Below are 24,856 nucleotides of genomic sequence, written 5' to 3' on the forward strand. Positions count from 1 at the left end.
CCCAGGCTCCGGCTATAAATAGCTGGCTCCGGGCTGGGGCGGGGGAGGGGGGGCAAGCTGCCCTTGTTTCTGCCAGTCGGGCGGCGGGGAGGGGGGAAGCACTCCGTGGACACGCCCATCCCCCCCGCACGGGTCGGTCCGCAGAGGGGATGGGGGGATCTCTGGGCGGGGTAGGGCCGGAGGAGAGGGGGACGAGGACCGGCTCCGGCGGGGGCCCCGGCGCACGGAGCCATGGAGCGCCCCCGGCGGAGCTTCCAGGCTGCCCTCTGGGTCCTGGCACTGCCTCTGCTGCTGCCCCAGGTAAGTGCCCGGAGGGAGCGGCCTGCGAGAGGGACGGGCCCCCCAGGAGGCGCTTCTCAGAGCTCGGGCCCGCGGGGACTGGGGGGGCCCCGGGACAGGGACTGAGCACGCCGGGCCGGAAAGGAGCCCCAGAGCTGGGCGTCTCGGAGGGGAAAGGGGGGGCCGGGGCCGGGGAGGCCCGAGGGCAGGCCCACATGCCACGCGGACTGGGGATCTCCGAGCGCGCTGGAGCTGAGGCGGGGGCTGCCCGGGTGGGAAGGCGACGTCCGAGGAGCCCGCCGGGCTGCTGGGCTCACAGCCTCCCCCTGGGATTCTCAGGCACCCAAGGGAGGGCCTCTCTTTCTGGGCAGGGCCGGGAGCTGGGGCTGCCTTCCCTCTCTCCTCGGACTCTCCCCAGCCCCCCACGGCCCAAGGCCCAGCACCCCAGGGAGAGGCGAGGGGCAGAGAGAACCCCGAGGTCGGGACGACCGGAGGCTGAGGGATGGCTGAGGCAGAGGGGCCGGCCCTGCCCTTTCATATGCGTAGAGAACGCTCGTGGGAGGAACCTCCGAGAGCTGCCCCTCCCCCCCAGCACTGACAAGTGCAGTGACTCGCTCAGGGTCCCACGGCCGGAAGTGGCCCCGGCAAGCCCGAGTCTGCCCTGTGGGCTTCCTGGCTTTGAGGGCAGCTCAGTGCCCGCCGGGCTGGGGTCCCAGACGGAGCCGAAGCAGCTACTTTAAGGGGATTAAGGAAGCTGGAAGCCGATGATTCCCTTCCATCTGAGGGAGTGAGAGGATCCGACCCCAAGGCAGAAACAAAGAGCCCAGCTCAGCCCTCCAGACTGCTCCGGAATTTGCAGGGCACAGTGAGTGTGGGAGACTGCGGGGAGGGAGAGAGCACCACAGCGGCCTTCATTTAGTTCTGCTGGACATTTGGGGATAAAGCAGAGGCCGAACCTTAGGAGGGGAAGCCGGGCCGACAGAGGCAGACCCTGGAAATCTTGACAGGTGATGGAATCTGATCATCTGAAGTTTAGTAACGATCAATGTAAAGTCCTACATTGGGATCCAAGAAATCAACATCCCAAGTACAAATGGGGAAGGCCTGGCCTGAAAAAGGCCTGAGGGTTCTAGTGGGCCACAAGCTCAGGGATTGCCCCCAAAACTCTTGGGCTGCAGTAAGAGGGGCCAAACTTCAGGAACATGTGATGGCATGTCCGGTCTCCAAGGGTGGGGAGCAGGGTCTGATATTTGGTTCTGAGGGCCCCAGGCTAGAAACAATGATAAGACAGAGAGTGACCAGACAAGGGCAACCAAAACTGCTTGAAGGAACAAGGTACATTGGAAGGAGAAGGAGAGGGAGAACAGAGCAGCTCACTTCTGGGGTTTGAACCATTGTGGTGTGGAGGAAGGGTTAGATCTGCCCAGAGGGCAGAAGCAGCCACAATGGAATTGGAGGGTGAGGTGCAGAGGGTTAAATGTAGTCTAAATGTGAGGAATGATTTCCTAACAAGCAGAGCAGACAAAAAGCCGAAGGGGCTGCCTGGGAAAGTAGTGAGTTCTGTCTCAGTGGAAGTACAGTACATGCAGGAGTTACTGTCTGTCTTTTCACCTTCTTCTTGCCCTCCTGGGACACAGTCTCCATCGTGAGCCTCTATCTGACTTTGGATTGGAAAATCCTTTTCCATCCTGCTTCATTTCTGACAGTAACAGAATCAGTTGGGGGATTTCCTGGGTTTTCTCAATCTTGAGGTTTGATTTTTTTGGGGGGGGGGCTTGGTCTCTCATGCGGCATGGTATAATGGGGGGGGGGTTAAGCCCAAAGGATTTGAAGTCTGAGGAACTGAGTTCAGATTCAGACTTTGTCACTCAAATCGATTTCTGTGCACTTGGAAAGTGCAAGTCACTTCACCTCATTGGGTCTCAGTCTTCTCAACCCTAAAAGGAGAGGCTGGACAAGATAGCTTCGAACACCTCTTCCAGCTCCAAAGCTATAAATCTAAGGTTCAAATGAAAGAGGGGGAAGGAGGGAAAACTTCCCTTTTGAAGGCATTTCGTCCCGGCTTTGGTTGACTTGCAGCAAACCTTGAACTATCCTACCTTGGTCTTCAAGCAGGGGCTTGAGGAAGAGGGCGTCTCAGGTCCGATATATTGGAGCAAAGGCTCTTTTTCAGGTACAGGTTGGATGAGGTGGTCGCAGATATCCCTTCAGCTCTGAGATGCTTCCATCATGAAAGACTTCCCATAAGAGGTGGCATCTGAACAGACACTTGAAGGGGAGCCCTCCTTTGAAGGCTTCTATTTCCTGCAAGTTCACAAGTTTTCCCTCTTTAGAGAAGCTTGGCAGGACCCCACACCCAGAACAAGGGTGTCTAAAGGTTTGCAAAAGCTATCCTGTAATATAGAGAGCATAGCCATCATTGTCCCCATTCCACTGATGAGGGAACTGAGGCTCACCGAAATTAAGGGACTTGTGCCCAGTTCACAGAACAAACATGGAGCTGAGATTTGACTCCAGGTTTTCTGGGCTTTCTCTACTGTGCTAAGCTATCTCACACTGAGGCCAAGCTGAAGAAAATATGGGAGTTTTGAAGGCCTGTGCTTGGCAAGCATGGGCCAAGATCGAATTAGGAGATTCGCTTCTGATTCCTGGCATTGTATAAGTTTGGACAAGTCTATGTCCACCTTTCTTCCTCCCTCCCTCTCTCTCTGTGTCTCTGTCTCTGTCTCTCTCTCTGTCTCTGTCTCTCTCCCTTTCTCTGTCTCTCTGTGTCTCTGTCTCTGTCTCTCTGTGTCTCTCTCTCTCCCTTTCTCTGTCTCTCTGTGTCTCTGTCTCTGTCTCTCTCTGTCTCTGTCTCTGTCTCTCTCTGTGTCTCTATCTCTGTCTCTCTCTCTGTCTGTCTCTCTGTGTCTCTGTCTCTCTCCCTTTCTCTGTCTCTGTCTCTGTCTCTCTCCTCTGTAAAATGAGAAGGGGCGAGCTAGAAAGGGATTTCTAAGGTCTGCCCCCCCCCCCGGTACTTACAGACAAACATGTCATAGGTCCTTGTTCTTCTGAGAGATACCCTGTCCCCCTCCATTGCCTCAAGCAGGGGCAGGGCAAGGATGGCATTGGAGTTCTTGCAAGCAGCACTATGGAGACAAAAACTGGAAACCTCTGGAGAGGTTTGGCTGCCCCCAAAGGGTTTGTGTGTCCACGTGGCCTCTAGGGAGAAGGAAGGAGCAAGTCATTAATTGAAAAGACTGAGCTGATAACAAAGAAGACTCATCAGAGCAGACACTTTGGCAAGGGGACAGAGGCAGGGCCAACCCCGCCGGGAACCAGGGAGGCGAGGGGTGACCTCACCTGCAGAGGCCTCAGTTTCCTCCCTATGAAAGAGGACAAAGCCTTGAGTTGCCCTGCCCTGCTCTGCCCACCACACAGAGGGGAGGAGAAATGTGATGGGAGTATTGGGGGCCGGAATCGCGGACCATCGGAACCTTAAGGGACCTTGGTGGGCTCTAGTCTGGCTCTTGGCTGGGCGGAATCTTCCAGCCTCTGCTCAGAGCCTTTGGGATGCCTCCTCCTTCGGTAAAGCAAGCCATTGCCCGGCCCCTGCCACTCTGGGACATGGCTCAGGTTAGAGAGAGCCTCCTGATGCTGAGCCTAGCCCGGTTTATGACAACTTCTCCACAGCCTGTGCTCTGGGGCTAAGCCCCTTCTCCTCCGTATGAGAGCCTCGGCTCTTGGGCTCCCACCCAGCCTTCCCTGCTCCCAGCTAAGGGGCCCTCTGCAGTTCCTTCATTTCACCCTCCCAGGCCATCAGAGATCACCGGGGCCCTTTCCCAGACCGTTGGCTCCTTCTAGACGCTCTCCAATTGATGTCCTTCCGGAAATGTGGCGCCCGGAGCTGAGCCCGTGGCTCCAGTGGGGTCAGTGGCAGGATCAGAAGGGCTTTGCAGAGAATAAAGTGTCCCAAGAAGAGCTCACCAGGTCCTTGGAGCTTCTGTCCTTTCCCAGGACGGTCTCGGGTTGCTGGGAGAATTCCCATCAGGGTAGGGGTTGGGGCAGGGGTGGCACGATGCCGCCTACTCCATTTACAGCCTCAGGATTTCTCCTCCAGAAACGTCCCTTTGAAATGCTCTCTGCGTCCTTGTGAGCAGAGGCTGCATGCTGAGCACATTTCTTCTCAGGAAGACAGCGGGGCCGGGGCCAGCCTGAGCCTGACCTGAACGTCAGGAGGCCCCACTCCTCAGCCTGGCTCTACTAAACGAAAAGGATGCTTGGGTCAGCCCGGCGAGGATTATGGACTTGGAGGTCATTCCCTCCAACGCCCTCCCTTGACAGATAAGGAACAGGAGAGGCCCAGGGAAGGGAAGGAACATGCCTTGGCAGCCTGGCAAAGACCTCAGTTCAAATCCTACCTCTGGCGCTCTCTACCAACCAGGGGCAAATCACATGACCTTTCTGAGTCTCAGTTTCCTCCTCAGTAAAATGAGAGGGTTGGCCATGATGACTTTTTTTTTAATTATCCTGCAAAACCCACTTCCATATCGGTCATTGCCGTAAGAGCACATTCATAGAAAACCAAAACTCCAAAGAAACCTATAAACACACTGATGGGAAAGATTGTCTGCTTTGATCTGCATCCATCTCACACCAGCAGTTCTTCCTCTGGAGGTGGATGGCATTCGCCATCATAAGTCTTTCAGGATTGGCCCAGATTGCTGACAGGAGCCAACTCTTCATAGTCGATCATGATCGTATGATATGTTCTCCCAGTTCACCTTATTCCATTCAGCATCTGTTCCTGCAGATCTTTCCAGCTTTTTTCTGAAATCGTCCTGCTCATCAATAGTATTCCATCACCAGCCTGTACCTCAATTTCTTCAGCCATTTCCCAATGGATGGATGTCCATTCCCTCAATTTTCAATTCTTGGCCACCACAGAAAGAGCTGCTATAAATATTTTTGAACAAATAGGTCTTTCCCATTTTTTGTTCTTTCTTTGGGATACAGACACAGTAGTGGTGTTACCAGATCAAAGGGTATGTCCAGTTTTATAGCCATTTGGGCATAGTTCCTAAATGCCCTCCAGAATGGTTGGATCAATTCACAACTCCACCAACAATGCATTAGTGTCCCAATTTTCCACATCCCTCCCACATGTGTCATTTCTCTTTACTGTCATATTGGCCAATCTGCCAATGTGGTCTCTCAGCATTGTTTCAATTTACATGTCTCTTATCAAGAGGAATTTTGGAAATTTTTATATGATTATTGATGGCTTTGATTTCTTCCTCTGAATACTGCTTGCTAATATCCTTTGACCATTTGCCAATTAGGGAATGGCTTGTTTTCTTATAAATTTGACTTAGTTCTATAGAGATCTGAGAAATGAGACCTTTGTCAGAGAAATTCGTTACAAAATTTTTCCCAGTTTGTTGCTTCTCTTTTAATCTTAGTTATATTAGTTTTGTTTGTACAAGAGATTTTTAATTTAATATAATCAAAATTATTCATTTTACTTCTTATAATGCTCTCCATCTCTCATTTGGGCATAAATTCGTCCCTTCTCCAATGATCTACCAAGTAAACTATTCTGTGTTCCCCTAATTTAGTAATGGTATCACTCTATATATCTAAATCATATATCCATTTTGACATGATTTTAGTATAGGGTGTGAGATACTGGTCTATGCCCAGCTTCTGCCATACTGTTTTCCAATTTTCCCAGCAGTTTTTGTTACATAGTGAGTTCTTATTCCAAGAGCTGGGGTCTTTGAATTTATCAAACACTAGTTCTCTAAGGTCATTTCCCCCTGTATATTGTGTATTCCATTGACCTATCGTTCTATTTCTTAGCCAGTACAGATTATTTTCATGATCACTGCTTCATAGTAGTTTGAGACCTAGCACTTCCAGGCCACCTTCCTTCACATTTTTTTCATTGTTCCTTTAATATTCTTGACTGTTTATTTTTCCAGATGAATTTTCTTATTTTATTTTAATTCTATAAAATAATTTTTTGTCATTGGATTGATATGGCATGGAATACTTAAATTAATCTAAGTAGAATTGTCATTTTTATTATATTAGCTCAGCCTACCCATGAGCAATTAAAGTTTTTCCAATGGTTTAGTTCTGACTTTATCTGTGTGAAAAGTGTTTTGCAATTGTGTTCATATAATTGCTATATTTGCTTAGGCAAGTAGATTCCCAAGTATTTTATATTGTCTAGAGTTAAAGGAAATTTCTCTTGCTGCCTCTTGCTGCTGAAATTTGTGGGTGATGATTTAGTTCCCTCTTTGCCTTTTAGGCATTTAATTCCTTCAGTTTATTTTTCTTTTCTTATTGCTAAAGCTAGGCTTTCTAATACAATATTAAGTAATAGTGATAATAATGGATGTCCTTGCTTCATTCCTGATCTTATTGGGAAGGCTTCTAACTATCCCCCATTGTAGATGATACTTGTTTATAGTTTTAGGTAGCTACTACTTATTATTTTAAGGAATGACCCATTTATTCCTATGATTTCTGGTGTTTTTAATAGGAACAGGTGTTGTATTTTGTCTAAGGTTTATTCTTCATCTATTGAGATAATGTGATTTCTGTTAGTCTGAGTATTGATATGGTCAATTATGCTGATAGTTTTCCTGGTATAAATCCTGTCTGGTCATAGTAATGATCCTTATGATATATTGCTTTAGTCTCCTTGCTAATATCTTATTTAAGATTTTTGCATCTATTTTCATGAATGAAATGGGCCTGTAGTTTTCTTTCTGTTTTTGCTCTTCTTATCTTAGGTTAACAGAACCCTATTTGTGTCATAAAAAGAATTTGATAGGATTTCTTCTCTGCTTATTTTCCCAATTAGTTTATATGGTATTAGTAATAATTGTTCTTTAAATGTTTGATAGAATTCACTTGTGAATCCATTTGACCCTGGGGATTTTTTTCTTAGGGAGTTCATTGATGGTTTGCTCAATTTCTTTTTCTGATGTGGGATTATTTAAGTATTCTATTTCTTCTTTTGTTAATCTGGGCAATTCATGTTTTTATAAATATTCATCCATTTTACTTAGATTATCAGATTTATTGGCATATAATTGGGCAAATAGCTCCTAATAATTACTTTAATTTTGTCTCGATTGGTGGTGAGTTCATCCTTTTCATTTTTGATACTGATTATTTAATTTTTTTCCTTTTTAAAATCAAATTAATCAGTGCTCTATTTTTTCCATAAAATCAACTAGTTTTTATTTATTAGTTCAATGATTCCCTTACTTTCAATCTTATTAATTACTCCATTAATTTTTAAGATTTCCAGTTTAGTCTTTAATTGGGGATTTTTAATTTGTTCTTTTTCTAGTTTTTTTTTAGTTGCAAGTCCAATTCATTAACCTGTTTTTTCTCTATCTCATTAATGTAAGCATTTAGAGACATAAATTTTCCCCTAAGTGCTGCTTTGGCTGTATTCCAAAAATTTTGATATGTAGTCTCTTCATTGTCATTATCATTAACGAAATTATTGATTGTTTCTATAATTCTTTGACTCACCCCCTTTTTAGCATTAGATTATTTAGTTTTCAATTAATTTTTAATTGTTTTTCCTTGGACCATTATTGATTATTAATTTATTGCATTGTGATCTGAAAAGGATGCATTTATTATTTCTGCTTTTCTGCATTTGGTTGTGAAGTTTTTATGCCCTAATACATGGTCATTTTTGTGGAGGAGCCATGTACTACTGAAAAAAGGGTATATTCCTTTCTATTTCCATTCAGTTCTCTCCAGAGATCTATTAGTTCTAACTTCTCTAAAATTTCATTCACTTCCTTTACTTCTTTCTTGTTTATTTTTTGGTTTGATTTATCTACATTTGAAAGGGGGGAGTCAAGGTCTCCCACTAGTATAGTTTTACTATTTCCTCCTGAATTTCATTTAATTTCTCCTTTAAAACTTTGGAGCCTATACCATTTGGTGTATGTATGTTTAGTATTGATAATACTTCATTGTCTATAGTATCGCTTAGCAAGATGTAATTTCCTTCCTTACCTCTTCATCAGATCTATTTTTGCTTTAGCTTTGACTGAGATCATGATGTGGCAATTCCTGTTTTTTTTACTTCAGATGACACACAGTAAATTCTTCTCCAACCCCTTACCATTATTCTGTGTGTGTCTTTCTGCCTCACATGTGTTTCTTGTTAACAACATATGGTAGAATTCAGGTTTTTACCATTCTGCTATGCATTTCCTTTTAATAGATAAGTTTGTTCCATTCACATTCACAGTTTTGATTATCAACTGTATATTCCCCCCCCCATCTTATTTTCTCCTTTTGATCCTGCTCTTTCTCTTTTCACTCCCTTTTCACAGATATTTTGCTTTTAATTACCCCAATTCCCCATCCCTTCTATTACTGTCCCCTTGTCTTTTTTCCCTCCAATTTCTCTATAGGGTAAGTGAGGATTTTTACCCTAATGAGTATGGTTGTTATTACATCTCTGAGCCAATTATGATAAAAGAAAGGTTTAAGCATTGCCCATCACTACCCTCATTCTCCCCTCTACCTTAATAGTTTTCATGCCTCTTTAGGTGAGATAATTTACCCCAATCCACTCTCATTTCCCTTTTCTCTCAGTGCAATCCTCTTTTTCACCCCTCAATTTCTTTTGCATATCATGTCATTCTAATCAGCTTACTCCCACACCCTTTGGCTAAGTATACTCCTTCTAACTGCTCTAATATTGATAACAAATTATGAATCACAAATATCATCTTTCCATGTTGTGATATATACAGTTTGATCTTATCAAATCCCTTAAATTTCTCTTTCTTACTTACCTTTCTAGGGTTCTTTTGAGTTTTGTGTTGGACATCAAATGTTCTGTTTAGGTCTGGTCTTTTCATCAGGAATGCTTAGAAATCTTTTATTTTATTAAATGACCATTTTTTCCCTTGAAAGAATATACTCAGTCTTACTGGATAGGAGATTCTGGGTTGTAAACCTAGATCTTTCACCTTCCAGAATATCATATTCCAGCTCTTTCATGTGGAGGCTGATAAGTCTTGTGTAATCCTGACTGTATCTCCATGGTATTTGCATTGTTTCTCTGGCTGCTTACAGTATTTTTGCCTTGGCTTGAGAGCTCTTGAATTTAGCTATAATATCCACGAGAGTCATCATGGGAATTTTTTTCAGGAGGTGATCTGTAGATTCTTTCCATTTCTATTTTACTCTCTTGTTCAAAAATATATGGGCAGCTGGGTAGCTCAGTGGAGTGAGAGTCAGGCCTAAAGACAGGAGGTCCTGGGTTCAAATCCGGCCTCAGCCACTTCCAGCTGTGTGACCCTGGGCAAGTCACTTGACCCCCATTGCCCACCCTTACCACTCTTCCACCTATGAGAAAATACACCGAAGTACAAGGGTTTAAAAATATATATATATATGGACAGTTTTTTTGATAATTTTTTGTATTATGATGTCTGGCCTTTTTTTATCAAGGCTTTCAGGTCATCTGATAATTGTTAAATTATCCCTCTTGGATATAATTTGCAGGTCACTAATTTTTTCAAGGAGATATTTCACATTTTCTCTCATTTTTTTATTCTTTTGATTTTGTGTTATTGTTTCTTGATGTCTCATGAAGTCATTAACTTCTAGTTGCCCAATTCTAACTTTTAAAAAATGATTTTCTTTGGTAAGTTTTTGAATTCTTTTTTCATTTGGCCAGTTCTGCTGTTATTTTCTTTTTGCATTGCTTTCATTTCTCTTACCCATTTTTCCTTCTACTTTTCTTTATTGATTTTTAAAATCCTTTTTGAGCTCTTCTGGAACTGGAAACAAATTCATATTATCCTTTGAAGCTTTGCTTGTGTTTGTTTTGCTTTCTCTGTCCCTTTCTGGGTCTATGCTTTGTTCTCCATAAAAATGTTCTATAGTTATATTTTTTAATATTTTCTCATTTTCCCAGCCTTTTTCTTGTCTTTCACCTTTACCTTTTTATCTCAGGGTTGCAAGAGCACTCGCTTAAACCTCAGTTAGTTCCTTGATTCTGCCCTTAGTTCTATTTCTGGGTTTCTGCACGTTTCAGTTCTTCCAAAGTGGTACGATGGCCTGTGGGCTCTGCAAGCTACCTCCCCCTACTGATTCAGTGGCTCCCAGAGACGGCTGGTGGCTTGCAGAACTCAGATCATGGTGAGCTACCCTCTGCTGGAGCTCAAAGTCTAGCCTCAGGCTTGGGCAGGGACTTTTGGTCTCACTCTGAGCTTGATCGGGTCAGGCACACTGTGGACTGCCCTGTCCTGGAGCCTGGAACTGCACCTTGAGCTTTGGCAGGGGCTAGCTTGGTTTGGACTCACATAGGCCAGCTCCAGGTAGTCTGTCTTGTTCTGGGGCTCAGGGCCTTGCTCTGGGCCTACGTAGACCAGGCCTGAGGCACAGACTACCCGGTTCTGGGGTTCGAGTCTTCACTGCAAGCTTGGACTAGGGCTCCCAGCCTTGCTCTCTGGGCTTACCCAGATCAGGACTGCTGTGCAGACTGCCCTTATTGGAATTCCAGACTTCACTGCAAGCTTGGACTATGCTTGGAACTTTAAGGGCTGTAAGAGAGAGGTTGCACGGCCATTGGCCCAGGCAGGGTCTCAGGGCCTCGGACTTTGTCTTGGGTCCGGGTTCAGAACCTGGAAGAGTAGATGTGGAGTGGGAGTGGGGGAGCTTGATGTTGGCTTGGCCTCCGGTGGGCTGTGCCCCTTCTCACCCCAGTGATCCAGCTGCTCTCTGCCTACCTTTCAAGTTGTTCTCTGCAGGAGAGTTGCTCCCCTCCATCTCCTTATGGGTTCTTTCACTCCAGTGTTCATTTTGAGGCATTATTTTAAGGTTGGTTGGAGAGGATTCTCATGGTGGTTTGAGCTTTCCCTGCTTCTGCTCCACCATCTTGGCTCCACCCATTGTAATCAGTGATGTGATGGCTTCTCGTGGCCCTGGTACTGGACAGAAGAAGCACGTGACCTGCTTTGGGTCAGCCGGCCACTCGCTAAACACGTGTCCGTCACCGGGCCAGGGCTGGGAGCTCACGGAACAAGCTGAGGCAGAGAACACAGAAGCGTGAGGAAAGCTGTGCGGCTTTATGGTTAGAGCAGAAGTGCAGAGCGTGCACGTGAGCACGAAGGCCGGGGGACGGAAGGCGCCATCGAGGCCAAGTGGGACTGGAGCAGGGACTCCGGGGCCGCACAGTCACCCTGCTTGGAGGCCTCCAGGAAGGAGAGCCCCGGCCCCCCGCCGCCATCGCCTCCGTGCTGCTGGACCGGCCTCTGCCCCGTCCATCCCAAGGGATGCCTCGAGGCTCCGTGGCCGAGGCTATGAAAATGTCTGCAACGATCGCCTGGCCTCCGTTTGGCCAGAGCCCTGAGCGCTGCTCCCTGACGGGGCCAGGAAGAGCCCAGGAGACCTTTGTGGCGAAAGGAAGGCACCCAGCAAAGCATTTCTGTCTCGCCTTCCTCTGGGACGGCATGGCTCAGAGGAGCTCAGAGGCTCCCGCACAGCCTCAGGCTGCCTGGAGAAGTACAGAGACGTCAGGAAACACTTCCTGACTGGCCACTCGGGACAGTCGCTGCTCAGAGAAGGGGTGAGCTCCCCGTCCCTGGAAGTCTGCGAGCAGAAGCGGGGCCATCCCATATTCCATGATGGAGGGGATTCGTTCCCTGTGTGGACGGGGCTTGAACAAGGTTTCTTCATCTTTTCTGCGTGCCGAGGACCCCCCTGGGTGGTCCAGCAGTGCTCCGGCCCCTTCTCGGAATGTATAGCGTAAAAGGGCCAGCGGACTGCAGGGAGCCAGGGCCCTCGAGAGGTTCTCCTTCCCCAAGTTCGTGGGCCCCGCCCGAGGGACCCCTTTTCCAGAGACTCTCAGAGTCTGGGATTCGGGTTTTCCTTCATGTAACTCTAGAGCCCTCCCTTCTCCGGAGCCCAGGATGGACGCAGGGCCCCGAGGCTCGGACCTTGTCTCTGTGCAGAGCCCGGGGGGCCCGGCATGCCCCTGTGCCTCTCCCCAGATGCATGAAACGAACAGGGGCTGAACCCCCGGAGCCCCGGCTCCCAAAGGCCTCCTGGGCGGGCTCCCTCCCCCCTTCCCCGTCGTCTCCAGGGCCAGCCCAGAGCGGACAAGTGGTCAGCCGAGCTCCGCCGAAACAGCAGCGACGATTCTGAAAGCCCGCCATTGTTGGGGCGTCTTCCTTCCCCGCCATCAAGTCAAATTGCAAAGGCTCCGACGAGGCCTTCTGGGCCAATAGCCTCATCTTACAGATAAGGAAACTGAGGCCAGGATTTTAAATGACGGCCTGAAGGTCCCAGGCTTCTCTCTGGGGCAGAATCCATCCGGCGCCTCTTCCTTCCAGGAGAGAATCCCTCGAGCGCCAGGAGCTGGGGCCTTGCTCTCTCGGCTCCAGGGGTGCTGTCATCGGCTCCCCTAAGTCCGCCCGGGCCGCTCCCCCATTTCTCCCATCCCGCGGCATTCCCAGCACCCCCCACCCCCGTCTCCCCGCCAGCGTCCCTTCTCCCAGTGTTCTTTCCTGCTTCTCTCTGTCAAGGTGCCACCGTGCGCCGGGCATCTTTGTGAATGCTTCTCTCCAGGGCTCGGCGGCTGCCCTGGGAGAATGTGGGGGGATTGTTTGGGGGAGAACTTGGGGAGACGCTGACTACGCCCCAAAGGAGACCCCCTGATCCCCGATAGAGGATGATGACAACATCGGCAAAGCCTTCAAGTAGCCACGTGTTCTGTGGGCTCCCGTGACGGGCCAAAGGGCTCGGGGCTCCCAGTGGGCCGGGGGCCTCAGCGGGGAGAGGATGGGGGGCCCAGATCTCCTGCAGAGGCTGCTGGGAAAGGGTGCAGACAAGGCTGTCTCCCTCCAGCCCCTCGCTGCTGCCGTGTCTCGGCCCAGCGTAGACAGTGCCCGAGAGCCTTCCCCTTTATGGCTCACCTGCTCTATCCCAAGCCTCCCTCCTCCCAGGCTCTGGTCCTACCCACCTCCTCCAGGAAGCCTCCCTTCCCCATCTCCCTCCTCTGACTCTTTGGCCTCCATCTTGGCCCCACACGGGCCAGCTTTCAGCTGCTCTCTGACTGCTCACTTGTGCTGAAAGGGGACTTAGAGCCCATTAGAACCTACCTCTGCAGGCTACAGATGAGGAAATGGAGGCCCATGGAGGGAAGTGACTTGTCTAAGGTCACACAGATAGTTCTTCCCTCCAGATGTCCAGTCGGGCCTAGGATGACTTGTATCCCACCTCCAGTGGCCTGGATGGCAGAGCAGAGCCCAGAACTGGGCACTGGGGGGTGGGGGCGGGATGGGGGACCCTCTGGGGCTGCAGGCAAATGAAAGAAAACTGAAGAAGCAAAAATGGACTCCAGCTAGGCCAGATCTGGCTTCCTCTCAAGCCGGGGACCTTGGCCGACCTTGGCCAGGCAGGGAGGGGCTTTGTTCTGTCCTCGTCCCTCCGGCCGCCTCGTTGGGCAGCTCGCGCTAACCCTAAGGCTTAGAGCAGGGCCTAAATTTAGACGTGGGGCCGAGCCAGGCCGTCCCCAGTGACCCTGTGGCCAGCAGGGGCCCAGGAGGGCAGGAAGGAGCTGCGAGGGGGAGCCCAGCTCGGGGCTCTCTCTTCCCAGGGAGTCCCCAGGGCTGGCTCTGACCAGGGGACGCAGGTGACAGGGTCCAAGCCTCCGTGTTTCCCCTCGTCTGACTGCTTCTCTGGACTGTCACCGCCAGAGGGGGACCGAGGAGAGCTCCGAGGGCTGTGTGAGTGCGTGAGTATGTGTGTGTGTGCGTATGTACGTGTGTGTCTGTGTGTGTGAGTGTGTCTGAGTGTGTGTGTGTGTGTGTGTGTGTCTGTGTTTATGAGAGAGAGAGAGAGAGAGAGAGAGAGAGAGAGAGAGAGAGAGAGAGAGAGTGTGTTTCCCCTCGTCTGACTGCTTCTCTGGGCTGTCACTGCCAGAGGGGGACCGAGGAGAGCTCCGAGGGGTGTGTGTGTGAGTGTGTGTGTGAATGTGTGTACGTGGTTCTCTGTGTGTGTGAGTGTGTGAGTGTGTGTCCCCTTGTCTGACTGCTTCTCTTTCTCTAGGCTTTCACTGCCAGAGGAGTGCTGACTGAGGAGAGCTCCAAGGGGTGTGTGAGTGTGTATGTGTGTCTGAGAGAGTGTGTGTGAGTGTCTGTGTGTGTGAGGGTGAGTGCATGTGTGTCTGTGAGTGTGTGCATGCATGTGTGTGCGTGCATGTGTGTGCATGCGTGTGAGTGTGAGAGAGGGTGTGTGCATGTGTCTGTGTGTGTGTGCGCGCGTGTGTGTGAGAGTGTGTGAGTGTGTGCCCCCTTGTCTGACTGCTTCTCTTTCTCTAGGCTTTCACTGCCAGAGGGTACCGAGGAGAGCTCCAAGGGGTCTGTGAGTGTGTGAGTGTGTGTGTGTCTGAGAGAGTGTGTGTGAGAGAGTGTATGTGCGTGTGTGTCTCTGTGTGTGAATGTGTGTGAGAGTGTGTGTACATGTGTGTCTGTGTGTGTGTGCGTGTGTGAGTGTGTGTCCCCTCGTCTGACTGCTTCTCTGGACTGTCACTGGCAGAGGGGGATCGAGGAGAGCTCCGAAGGGTGTGTGAGTGTGTGTGTGTGTGTGTGTGAGAGTGTGTGTACATGTGTGTCTGTGTGTGTGAGAGAGAGTGTGTGTCCCCTTGTCTGACTGCTTCTCTGGACTGTCACTGGCAGAGGGTGACTGAGGAAAGCTCCAAGGGGTGTGTGAGTGTGTGTGCGTGTGAGTGTATAAGAGAGTGTGTGCCTGCATGTGCAAGGGTGCATGTGTGTGCATGTGTTCATGAGTCCCGGGTGTGCGTGTGTGAGTGTGTGCATGCATGTGCGAAGGTGCGTGTGTGTGCGTGTGTTCATGAGTCCCGGGTGTGCGTGTGTATGTGTGTGCACACTCGTGTCTTTCCCCCGTCCAGAGGGGACGTTTCCGGCACAGCCGGGCCACTTGCCCCCACACAGCCCGCAGGCTCGGGGTCCCCCGGGGGCCAGAGCTTCGGAGCCCCCATGGGTGAGCGCGGCTCCAGGGAGGGTCCGTGCTGGTGGTCCAGGCACGGCCAGGGGAACGAGAGCTCTTTTCCGTGCAGCGTCCGGGCTCCCAGCGTCGCCTCGTCTTCGCAGACCTCACTGGAGCCTCACCAAGCCCTGCGCGGTCTGTGGGAGAGGGATGAGCCCCATTTCGCAGAGGAGGGCATTGAGGCTCAGGCTCGGCAGGGCCCCCCTTTCCGGCCCCTTCTAGCGCCTCCTCTCGTGCTGTTTTTGTGAGGGTTCGGCCCGAGCCCCCCTCAGACAGCGGAAGCGAAGAGGGCCTGAGCTAAGCGGGGAAGAGAAGGGCCACACGGGAGCGGCGTGAGCCGTCGGAGCGACACCCAGCTGGCAACGCGGGGCGAGAGAGGCCGAGGGAGGTGCCTGAGGCCGGGCAAAGATGGGGGGGAGATGCGAGGGGGTGAGGCGGCCAGAGGGCCCCCCACAAGGGAAGGTGGGGCCAGGGATCTCTTGTGGCCGGGAAGCCCTCCCACCCCCCATCCTAGGAACGTCCCCCGGCCGCTCCTGCCCGTGTCTCAGCCTGGGCCGGACCCCCGGGGTCTCCGTGTTCCACTCAGCAGGCAGGCCTGGCGTCGGGCCTGGCGTGTGGCCTTGAGCTGCGGCTTCCTCTCTGGGCCTCAGCTTCTTCCTCTGTAAAAGGAGGCGGCTGCCCCCGGGGGCCCCCAAATTCCTCTCTTGCTCTGCATTCTGAGTCCTGGCGGCTCCCAGAGCTGCGGGGGAGCCCCGGCCCGGGGCCTGCGGGTCAGCTGGGGGCAGCCTCTGGGCCTTCCTGACGAGCCTCCCCCTCTTCGTCTAGGTCACCCCGTTGGGCGATGATGCCGCCACCGTGCTGCCGCTCTTGGAGCTGCTGGGCCGTTACTGCCACCTGCTCTCCGCCGCCTCCAATCTCACAGGTGAGGCTCGGCAGTGCCCGGGTGTGTGTGTGGGGGAGGGGGGCGACGGGTGAGACGTGGAGGGGCCCCTGGCGTGGCGCGCGGCCTTGGGCAGGGCCTGCTGCAGGCTGGCACCCCTTCCGTGCTCCGGGCTCAGGGAGGAAAGTGGGGGCCCAATCCCGGCACAGGTCACCCAGCCGGGGGGAGCAGGGGGTGGTCCACGGCTCGGGCTTCTCCTTCATCCGAGCGACGGCAAAGATGAGGCCACAAAGGGCAGCGCCGGCGAGCCTTTTAGAGATCGCCTGCCCGAATGGCCACTTCGAGCTGCCCCGGACAGGGGGAGGAAGCCGGACAGAGGCCGAGGCGTGCGAGAACATTCTTGGGCACTGGGGGGGGGGGGCGGAGCAGCCCCCTTTGGGCCGCCCCAGCACCTGCCGCAGCGCCACCAGCGCGGCTCGAGGAGGAGGCTGGGCCGGGCCTTGTCCCCCTCCTCTCCGGGCTCCAGCGTCGCTCGGACTTGGAGAGGCGGCACGGTCAGCGGGGGCTGCTCGGGCCTCTCCAAGTCACCCGGCCCGCCCCGGTGGGCGCAGGGCTCTGGTCACCGTCAGGCAGCTTGGTGGCCTCAGACTCCGAGGGGCCGCCACACCGGTGCCAGATGGCCGTCCGGCCAGCTTTCTCCCCGCTGCAGCTCAGAACGCTGAGCCAGCCTCAGCCTGCCTGGCAGCCGGGAGGGCAGGCCGGCACCGCCGCCCCGGCTCAAAGCCCACTTCCGCCCCTTCCGGAACCACGTGCCTGTGGGTGAGGCCTTTCCTCATCTACAAAGCAGGAACTGCGACGCCTCCTTTTGGCACTGACGGCAGGACCCAGAGAGGCCCGCCCAGCACTCCTCCAACTGGAAGCCTTTGTCTTGTTGCTGCCGCCGCCGCTGCCCTCCTTGTCTTTCCCATGATTCTCCCCTCCCCGGGGCTCGGCGGGGCAGCCTTGTTTCCCGGCGTCTCGGCTGGGTCCTTGTGGTTAAAGGTGGCCCGGAGAGCCGCTGGCGTGGGTCGTCTCGGTGCCTGCGGCCGCAGAGATGGCTGCTGCTGCTGTGAGCGTCTGTGGGGGCTGGGAGGAAGCTTCGGGGGGCTCCCCCTCCATCGGGGGGTCAGTGGCAGGGCCGGCGTCCTTTGGGTCTGGAAGGAGGAGACCCGCCTCAAGGCTTAGCTCTTCCCCCTCCGCGTCCTTCTGTCGGTAGTACGCGTCCGCCAGGCACCTTGCCGCGTGCGAGGGGGGCCCAAAGAGGCCAGAGGCAGGCCCGGCCTGCCGGGAGATGCCAGTTTATGGGGGAGACAATGAACAAACCAAGAGTTACAAACGAGGTAACCCAGCGAGAAGGCTCTAGAACCCGGAGAGCTTGGGCAAGGCTTCCTGCAGGAGGAGTCGGGGTGTCTGGATCTTTAAAGCTTTGCTTCTTTACCTCCTAGAGTGGCCCCGAGGCCCCCCGGCAGCGTGCATCAAGGCCTGCCTGCGCAGTCGTGTTTTTCGAATGACTTTCGTTATTTTATTGAATTACGTAAAGCGTCCCTAGTCTTAGAAACTATTAAAACAAAACCAAACAGTACCTCGGAGGGTTGGGCCTCACGGAGTCGAGGGCCAGAGACTTGGATTCCCTCTTGAGACCTCAAAAGCCACTCGGTCGCCAACCCTTTCAATTTACAGATAAGGAAACCGAGGGCTGTGGCAGAGCACGGATTCAACGTTGTCTCCTCCGAGTCTAAAAGCTTTGCTCAGGAGGCTTCCCCAGGGCTGAGGGTTGAGGCCATCAACCCAGAGAGAAGGCGGAAGATGAATGTTCAGGGCAGAGGAGACTCGGGGGCCAGGAGGCCAGAGGAGAGGGGGGGCAGCAGAAGCCAAGGGAGAGGGAGACCACGCTCAGGGAAGAGAGGGGTTAAATCTAGCTGTGTGGCGCTGGGCAAATGACGGAGGCCCATTTCCCAGCCTTTCTGTCTCAGAGTCGTTACTGGGACACAAAGGAAGAGAGGATGAGGAGGTCTGTGGGAAAGAGGGGGAGGAAGCCAGAAGGTGGCGAGGAGAGAGAGAGAGAGAGAGAGAGAGAGAGAGAGAGAGAGAGAGAGAGCTCGCCTTGAGGGCCTCGGACGCCCGTCTGGAGCTCAGTCTGACTGTGTTCCTGCTCCTGACTTTGGAGACAGGCATTAAGTAGAGGTAAATCTGTTCTGTGGGTCTACCGACGGGTTGCACTGTGGCCCTGGAGCCAATGGCCCAATGATGATGCCCTTCAGTGGGACCTGTCAGCGTGGACCCCCGAATTCAGGTGCCCAGGGTCTCCCTCCTTCCCCATCCCCATGGCCTCTCCACTCCTTATCCCTCTTCCTTGTCCCTGAAAAAGCCTGCGAGTCACTGGGAGCCACTGTGCTCCCCGAGGGTCTGGGACCAATGATTCAGGGCTGCCGGGGACCTTAGAGGGCACCCAGGAACCCTCCGTGTTTCCCAGGAGGAAACTGAGGCCAAGAGGAGTCACGCAGGTCCTCTGACTCCAGTCGTCCTCCGGCCCCTGGGCTACAGGCTGGTGGGGGCGAGCATGGGGTGGGGCAGGGGCCGACGTGGCTAATGATGAGTGACTCGGCGCCTTTGGGGATAACCATTCGTGGCAGCTCTGTTCCTTAGAGAACTGCTGTGTCCTTGGCTGAGGCTGGATGCAGAGGCCCGGCCTCCTGACTGCAAGCCCCGGACTCTCCTCATTCCCTGCCTCTGCCCCCTCAGCGTGCCTGGGGAGGGGGCCGTGTCTTCTCCCCTCCAGGTAAAGGATGGAAGGATCTCAAAGCCACGTGCTCCCTGGCCCGAGCTCAGGGCGGAGGAACGGCTTTGCCTTCCATTGGAAACACGTTCGTTCTTCCTTGCTGCCCCTCTGTGCTTGCGTCTCCCTCCGGGGGGCAGTAGGCCATGCTGTGAGAGTGTCTCATTACCCAGCAGCGGCCTTTTCTTACCCATTGTCAGACTTGGTCCTCCCTTCCCCGGGCCTCACGGATTGGGAAGCCGCCCCGAGCCAGCCACCAAGCCCTGCTGCTGCCGTCGCCCCCAGGGACCGAGCCGGCTTCCCTCTGTGTCCTCCCCAGAGGCTTAAGGACAGGGAGTCGGGGCTGTCTGGGAGAAGGGAAGTCCTGGTGCCTTCCCTGTAGAAGGACTGCATCCCCCCCACCCCCCCAGCCTAGGTTTCTGCCTTAATTCTGTGACGAGGGCTGAAAGGACACCATTGGAGCTTCCCTTCTTGGGTCAAAATGGCCCCGGGAAGACTCCGGCTAGGAGTTATGGGTGAGGCCCGAAGGCACAAGCTTGTTCCTCAGAGCACTCTGGGCGAGCTGGGACCGAGGAAAGGTGGAAGGGGGCTCTCGGAGGGGCTCTTCTGCGGAAGGGAGGTAGGAGCTGGGCAGTTTCCGGTGGCATCAATGGAACGAGGGACCAGGAAAGTGGGAAGCAGGACCAGAGGGGAGGGGAGAGGTAAAGGGAAGGAGATGGGGGTGGGGGACACAGAACCCTGAGGTCACTGGCGCCCCCACTTTGTCAGGAGTCCAGGTTTGACCCCACTAGAGCCTGAAGCGCTCTGGCTCCCCACTCGTTCCATGCCGCCACGTCTCCCCTCCGCCAAGCGCTCTGCAGAAGGTAGAAGGGAAGGTGCCATCCAGGCCTTCTGTCTTCAGAGGGTCTCAGCTGAGTTGGGAGCCAGCCTCACACCCAGAGACCGGAAAGCCCGAGAACAAAGGGCGCCGGAGCTCAGGGTCCTCTACAAGGTGGGTTGGGGCAGCATGGTGCCACGGACGCTGAGGGCCCAGACTCCCGCGCGCCACCTCCTGCGCTTCCGCCCTGTGCGTGGTCTTGGGTGAGTCTCTCCATCTCTCTGGGCCTCTGTCTCCTTATCTGGAAAATGGAGGTGGGGCTGGACTCCATGGCCTTCGAGATCTCCCTTGACGTGACATTCTCAAGATGGGAGGCGAAGCTGGGGCCAGCTTGCCCTGTGGCCTACCCTCTGCAGCCTGAACATGCCCAGCTTCCTCCCCATCTGGACTGGCCTTCTCTGAACGCTCTCGGAGCTCGTCACGGCTTTCCTTCCTAAGCCATGGTGCCCACAACCGAACGCTGTCCTTCCGATGATGGAGGCTGACCAAGGCAGAGGCCACAGGGATGCCCCCCTCCCCCTGCCTGGAGACTGCCTTTCAAGGGACATCCGGCGTACCTTTGGTGTGGGGGGGGTGATTAGGGTCTTGGCCAAAGAATTAGTGATGGGGCAGTCTCCAGGGTGAGGAGGCAAGCTTTCTTCTGAGAGAAGACAGTCACAAAAGAAGAAGGAAGGCAGGGAAGGCAGGGAGTGCTGGTGCGCCAAGGACCAGGCGGTGGAGGGCGCTCGGGAAGGCTCCTGATCTTGAGGAGTTACCAGGCAAGGATTCCTTTGTTTGGGCAGTCGGTGCCCTGCGTGTCTCCAGGGAACGGATGTCACTGCCGTGGTCCCACTTTGGTCTGTGCTGCCTTCTCCATGATTCACTCTGTTTGTGTCGGGGGGAAGGAGCCAAGCACACTGTGAATGGGATACTAATGGCATGTTAGACAGCCCAGAGCAATTTTCAGTCAGATTTTGCTCTTCTGTGGAGATTCTGGATAAGGAAGGCAACGAACGTGGGAACTGAGCATTGTTGGACCCGGTCCTGTGTGCTCGGGAAGCTGAACCCCTTAAATCAAGGACTCGGGTTATGTGACGTAAGGAGCTTTCTCAGAGTCGTACGTCTGTCTTGTCTGCAAGGCGGCCCCAGACTCAGCAGCTAGTTATCACCTCCATGTTCTTTTGGTTGTCTACAGCTGCTTGGCAGTGTTTAGTGGGGTACTTCGGCCCCCAGGACTTTGTTGACTCACGTGGGGCTTGTGGTGCATTAAAACCCACCTTTCTTTTCCCCAGGAATGGCTCTCGAGCCTTTCCTTCCCTATTTGTGAGGATGAGTTTTTATGCCCAAGTAGGGACTTTACATTTGTTCTCTCACATCAAATCGCATTCGATTGCACACTGCCAACTAACTGAATCAAGAGAAGCTTCCTGAAAGAGAAAGCCCTTCAGCTGGGCCTAGAAGGAAATAAGGGCTCCAAGAGGCAAAGACAGGACACCGGAGGCCCTGGTGGGCAGTGTGTGCAAAGGCATGGAGAGTGGGGAAGGGCTTCCTCGATAGAGAACAGGAAGCAGGCCAGCTTGGCAGGAGCACAGCGTGGTTCGGGAATCAACTCAGAAAAACAGACTAGAGACAAATTGAAGACTTTAAATGACAAACAGAGGAATTTGTATTTTAGCCTAGAAGCAATAGGGAGCTTCTGAAGGTTTTTGAGCAAGTGAGTGACGTGGTCAGACCCATGCTTTAGGAATACCAGTTTGGCATCCAGGTAGAGAATGGGTTGGACAGGGGAGAGACTGGAGACCTTCTTGTCTCGAAGATTCTTATTTCCTTTACTGATGATCAACTCGTTCTCAAATGTATTTTTTAAATGTTCTTTTTGTTCAATTATAGCAAGCTGAAACGATTGTCTTTTCTGAGTCTAGCTTTTGCTCTGCACTTTCCAAGTCCAGGTTACATCCCCAGAATGAGGACCAGCCCACCGAGTGATGGCTTCCTTTCGTAGCTTTATTTTAAAATATAATTAAAATGCGAAAACCCCCAACGACTTGCCAACAAAATAACAGAGCAGTCGTGCCATTTCCCTTTTTGGGTCTCTTTGGAAATGTTTTGCTACACAATTTTCTTTCTTAATTACAAGCTACAAAAGAAGACCCAAATGTCTTGGTGCCCAAGAGAAGAAGTCAGAGAGTTTAGAGCTGGCGCTCTGGAGATCACCAAGTCCAGCCTATGGGATGCCTTTCTTCTGCCAGAAAGAGCAGAAAACGCTTGGAGGGCTCCCAGGAGAGTCAGGGGAAGTGACTCGGGGAGGGAGATGATAATGGGGGCAGGGAAGCTAGGTAGCCCAATGGATAGAGCACCAAGCCTGGAGGCAGGAGGACCTGGATTCAAATCTGGTCTCAGACACTTCCTAGCTGTGCAACCCCAGGCAAGTTGCTTAACCCTATTTGCCTAGCCCTTGCCACTCTTCTGTCTTAGAATTGATGCTAGAACAGAAGGTAAGACTTGAAACAAGTAGATTATCTCAGCGTCTCTCTAGCCAGTGGGGAACAGGCTTTAAAGGACCTGATCTGATTGTTCAGAAGCCTTTCTTTTGCTCTCTTTATCCCTCTCTCTGTGTCTCTGTCTCTGTCTCTCCCATGGCTCTGCCTGTCTGTCTCTCTGTCTGTCTGTCCGTCTGTCTGTGTCTCCCCTGCTGATCCCCTGGAGAATCCGAGATGCCCAGTTTTTTATACCAAAGGAGCCTCGTCTGTCTATCATCTCAGTTGATCCTGCCCTCAGCCCTGGTAGACAACAACAGTGAGAAAGAGGAGGAGGAGGAGGAGGACAGTGGCAATGACAGTGACAGTGGCGATGCTGGTAATAGCAGTAATGGTGATGGTGGTGCGTTGGTGGCCTGGATTCCCAGAGGGACGACTGCTGTTCCCCTCAATATTCTAGAGGGCTCCAGGACTGCCCCTCGGGAGTCACTCGCGGTGCGTTTCTCATTGATTACCAGCCAGTAGCCTCGCTCAGCTCTTAGAGTTTACCGCGGTGCTATGAGGACGCTGGGTACTCACCGCCGCTCCCTTAAACAGGGCGGGCTCTCCTCCTTCACACACCAAGTCCCCGTGGGTAGTGGGTTCAGCCTGGAAGTCCAGAGGTGGTGAGGCACAAATGTGGGGAACATGTGGCCAAAGTCTTGCTACTGTGCGTGCTCATCCCCCTTAGCAGTGGCTTCCCTCGGGTTTCCCTCGGGCATTGCCCTCTTCTGGGCCCTGAGGCTGTGGCCCTTTCTAAAATCCATGACTGGCGTCTTCTCCGCCTGGGGAATGGGCTGGATATGGCGGGAAGCGGCTTCTCCATCACTCGGGCGGCCCTCCCCTCAGATCTGGGCCTGGGCCTGGCTACCTTTCTCCTTCGGGTGTGAGCTACACTGTCTCCTACGAGTCCCTTCGGTGCAGTGGCATGGTCAGGGAAAGAGGAGGAGAGGAGAGAGGTTCCCTCTTTGACTAGAACTAGGATCTTCAGTTCTCGAACTCTTGCACCTCTAGAATCCAATACCGATTCCTTTGTTTGACATCTCAGTCCCTTCACAATCTGGCTCCAACATACCTTTCTGGACTTAGGAATGACAGTCCCTTCCATAAATGCCATGGTCTAGCCCAGCGCTGGGCAAACTTCTTAAAGAGGGGCCAAAGGAAAGGAGATGCTCCTCTGTCAGTCTGTTTCTAAGGCAGCTCTTTCCAAGTTTCACTGTATTGTATCCTGCTCGTTGTATTCATCCGATTAGGAATAACGTTGCGTGGTGGGATGGAACATTTCAGGGGGCCTCGTCTGGCCCACAGGCTGTAGTTTGCCCATCACTGGTCTAGGCAAAGTAGCCTTGTTGGCACTCCATCTCCCCCCACCGCTGGCCCTGAGAACCCCTCCACTCTCTAAGAACCAGCTCACGTGCTCCTCCCTCCAGTTTGCTGCCCCTCCCCGTTGTCCCAGCCCCTCCGTCATTGTGTTATAGTTTGTATCTATCCCACATGGGCTCACCTGGGAGCATTCGTCCCCCCAGAAGACTGTGTGATCCCAGCGTCCAGCGCGGCGCCTGGCAGAGAGCGAAAGGTTCACAAGGGCTTGGTAATGACGGATAGGAAGCTTGGAGGGATAACTAATAGAGAACGTGAAAAGGGGGCTCCTCCCCCAAATCTCCACAGGCTGGAGCCTTTGGACTTAATAGGGTCACACTGGACATGCGACACTTAGACCTTCCGAAATCGCCTGCCCGAGTTGTGAGGGACAGGCCGAGGGGAGGGGCTGGATTAGGCGACCTCGAGCGCCCCCTCCCCACCAGCTCCCAGCATCTCTGAACACAGAAATCCCGAAAGAGAAGCCGCCAGCACCACGGCCAGGGGTAGGTGGGAAGAAGCTGAGCCCCACCGCTGAGTCAGCACCACGGCCAGGGGTAGGAGAGCTGCTGACTCAGCTCTGTGCTTCCGCAGGGAAAGCGCCGCGCCCTGCCAGTGCGGACCAGGGGTAAGTGGGGGGAGAGGCTGCGCGGAGAGATTCTGAAGGCAGAAGGACTGCCGGCCATATCGGTAAATCGAACTGAGCGGCGGGCTGGCTTTAGAGCCTCGAAATGGTTAGTATTATTCCGAGTAGGGCCAAGATCCAGGTGAAGCCTGGAGACAGGAAGGGCCCGGCCCGATGCCCTTCCCGCCCTTCGCTGCGTGGGTTTCGGAGACTCTCGCCTGGCCCCCGGGAAGTGTGCGCGCGCATGCAGGTGTTCCCGCCAGAGCTGGCGGCTTAGAGTAACAGCTGACATCTCGAGAGTGCGCGGAGATTGGCAAATCATTTGGCGATTCTCACAAGGAGCCTGAGCGAGGATCACCCAGCTAGAAAATGAATTCCAATTCAGGGCTTCCCGGCCTGAGTCCGGGGTTCGTCCACCCTCCCATGCTGCCTCGGAGCGCTTGGCAGTCCGCAGTTTCCAGGCAAGCCCTCCCCG

General features: G+C 53.1%; 1 protein-coding gene across 2 annotated transcripts in view; it reads left to right on the top strand.

The window, feature by feature from the left end:
* The first annotated feature begins 224 nt into the window (after positions 1-224).
* Positions 225-24,856, top strand: part of CRHR2 (corticotropin releasing hormone receptor 2) — an 84,634-nt gene continuing 60,002 nt past the window's right edge. For both annotated transcript variants that reach the window (XM_044656763.1, XM_044656761.1), the window contains exons 1-2: positions 225-300; positions 16,156-16,252. In XM_044656763.1, the coding sequence (XP_044512698.1) occupies positions 232-300; positions 16,156-16,252 (166 nt within the window). In that variant the 5' untranslated portion in view covers positions 225-231. The remainder of the gene's footprint in view (positions 301-16,155; positions 16,253-24,856) is intronic.

The sequence above is a fragment of the Gracilinanus agilis genome, chromosome 1 (assembly GCF_016433145.1).
Source record: "Gracilinanus agilis isolate LMUSP501 chromosome 1, AgileGrace, whole genome shotgun sequence".
Classification (NCBI taxonomy): Eukaryota; Metazoa; Chordata; class Mammalia; order Didelphimorphia; family Didelphidae; genus Gracilinanus; species Gracilinanus agilis.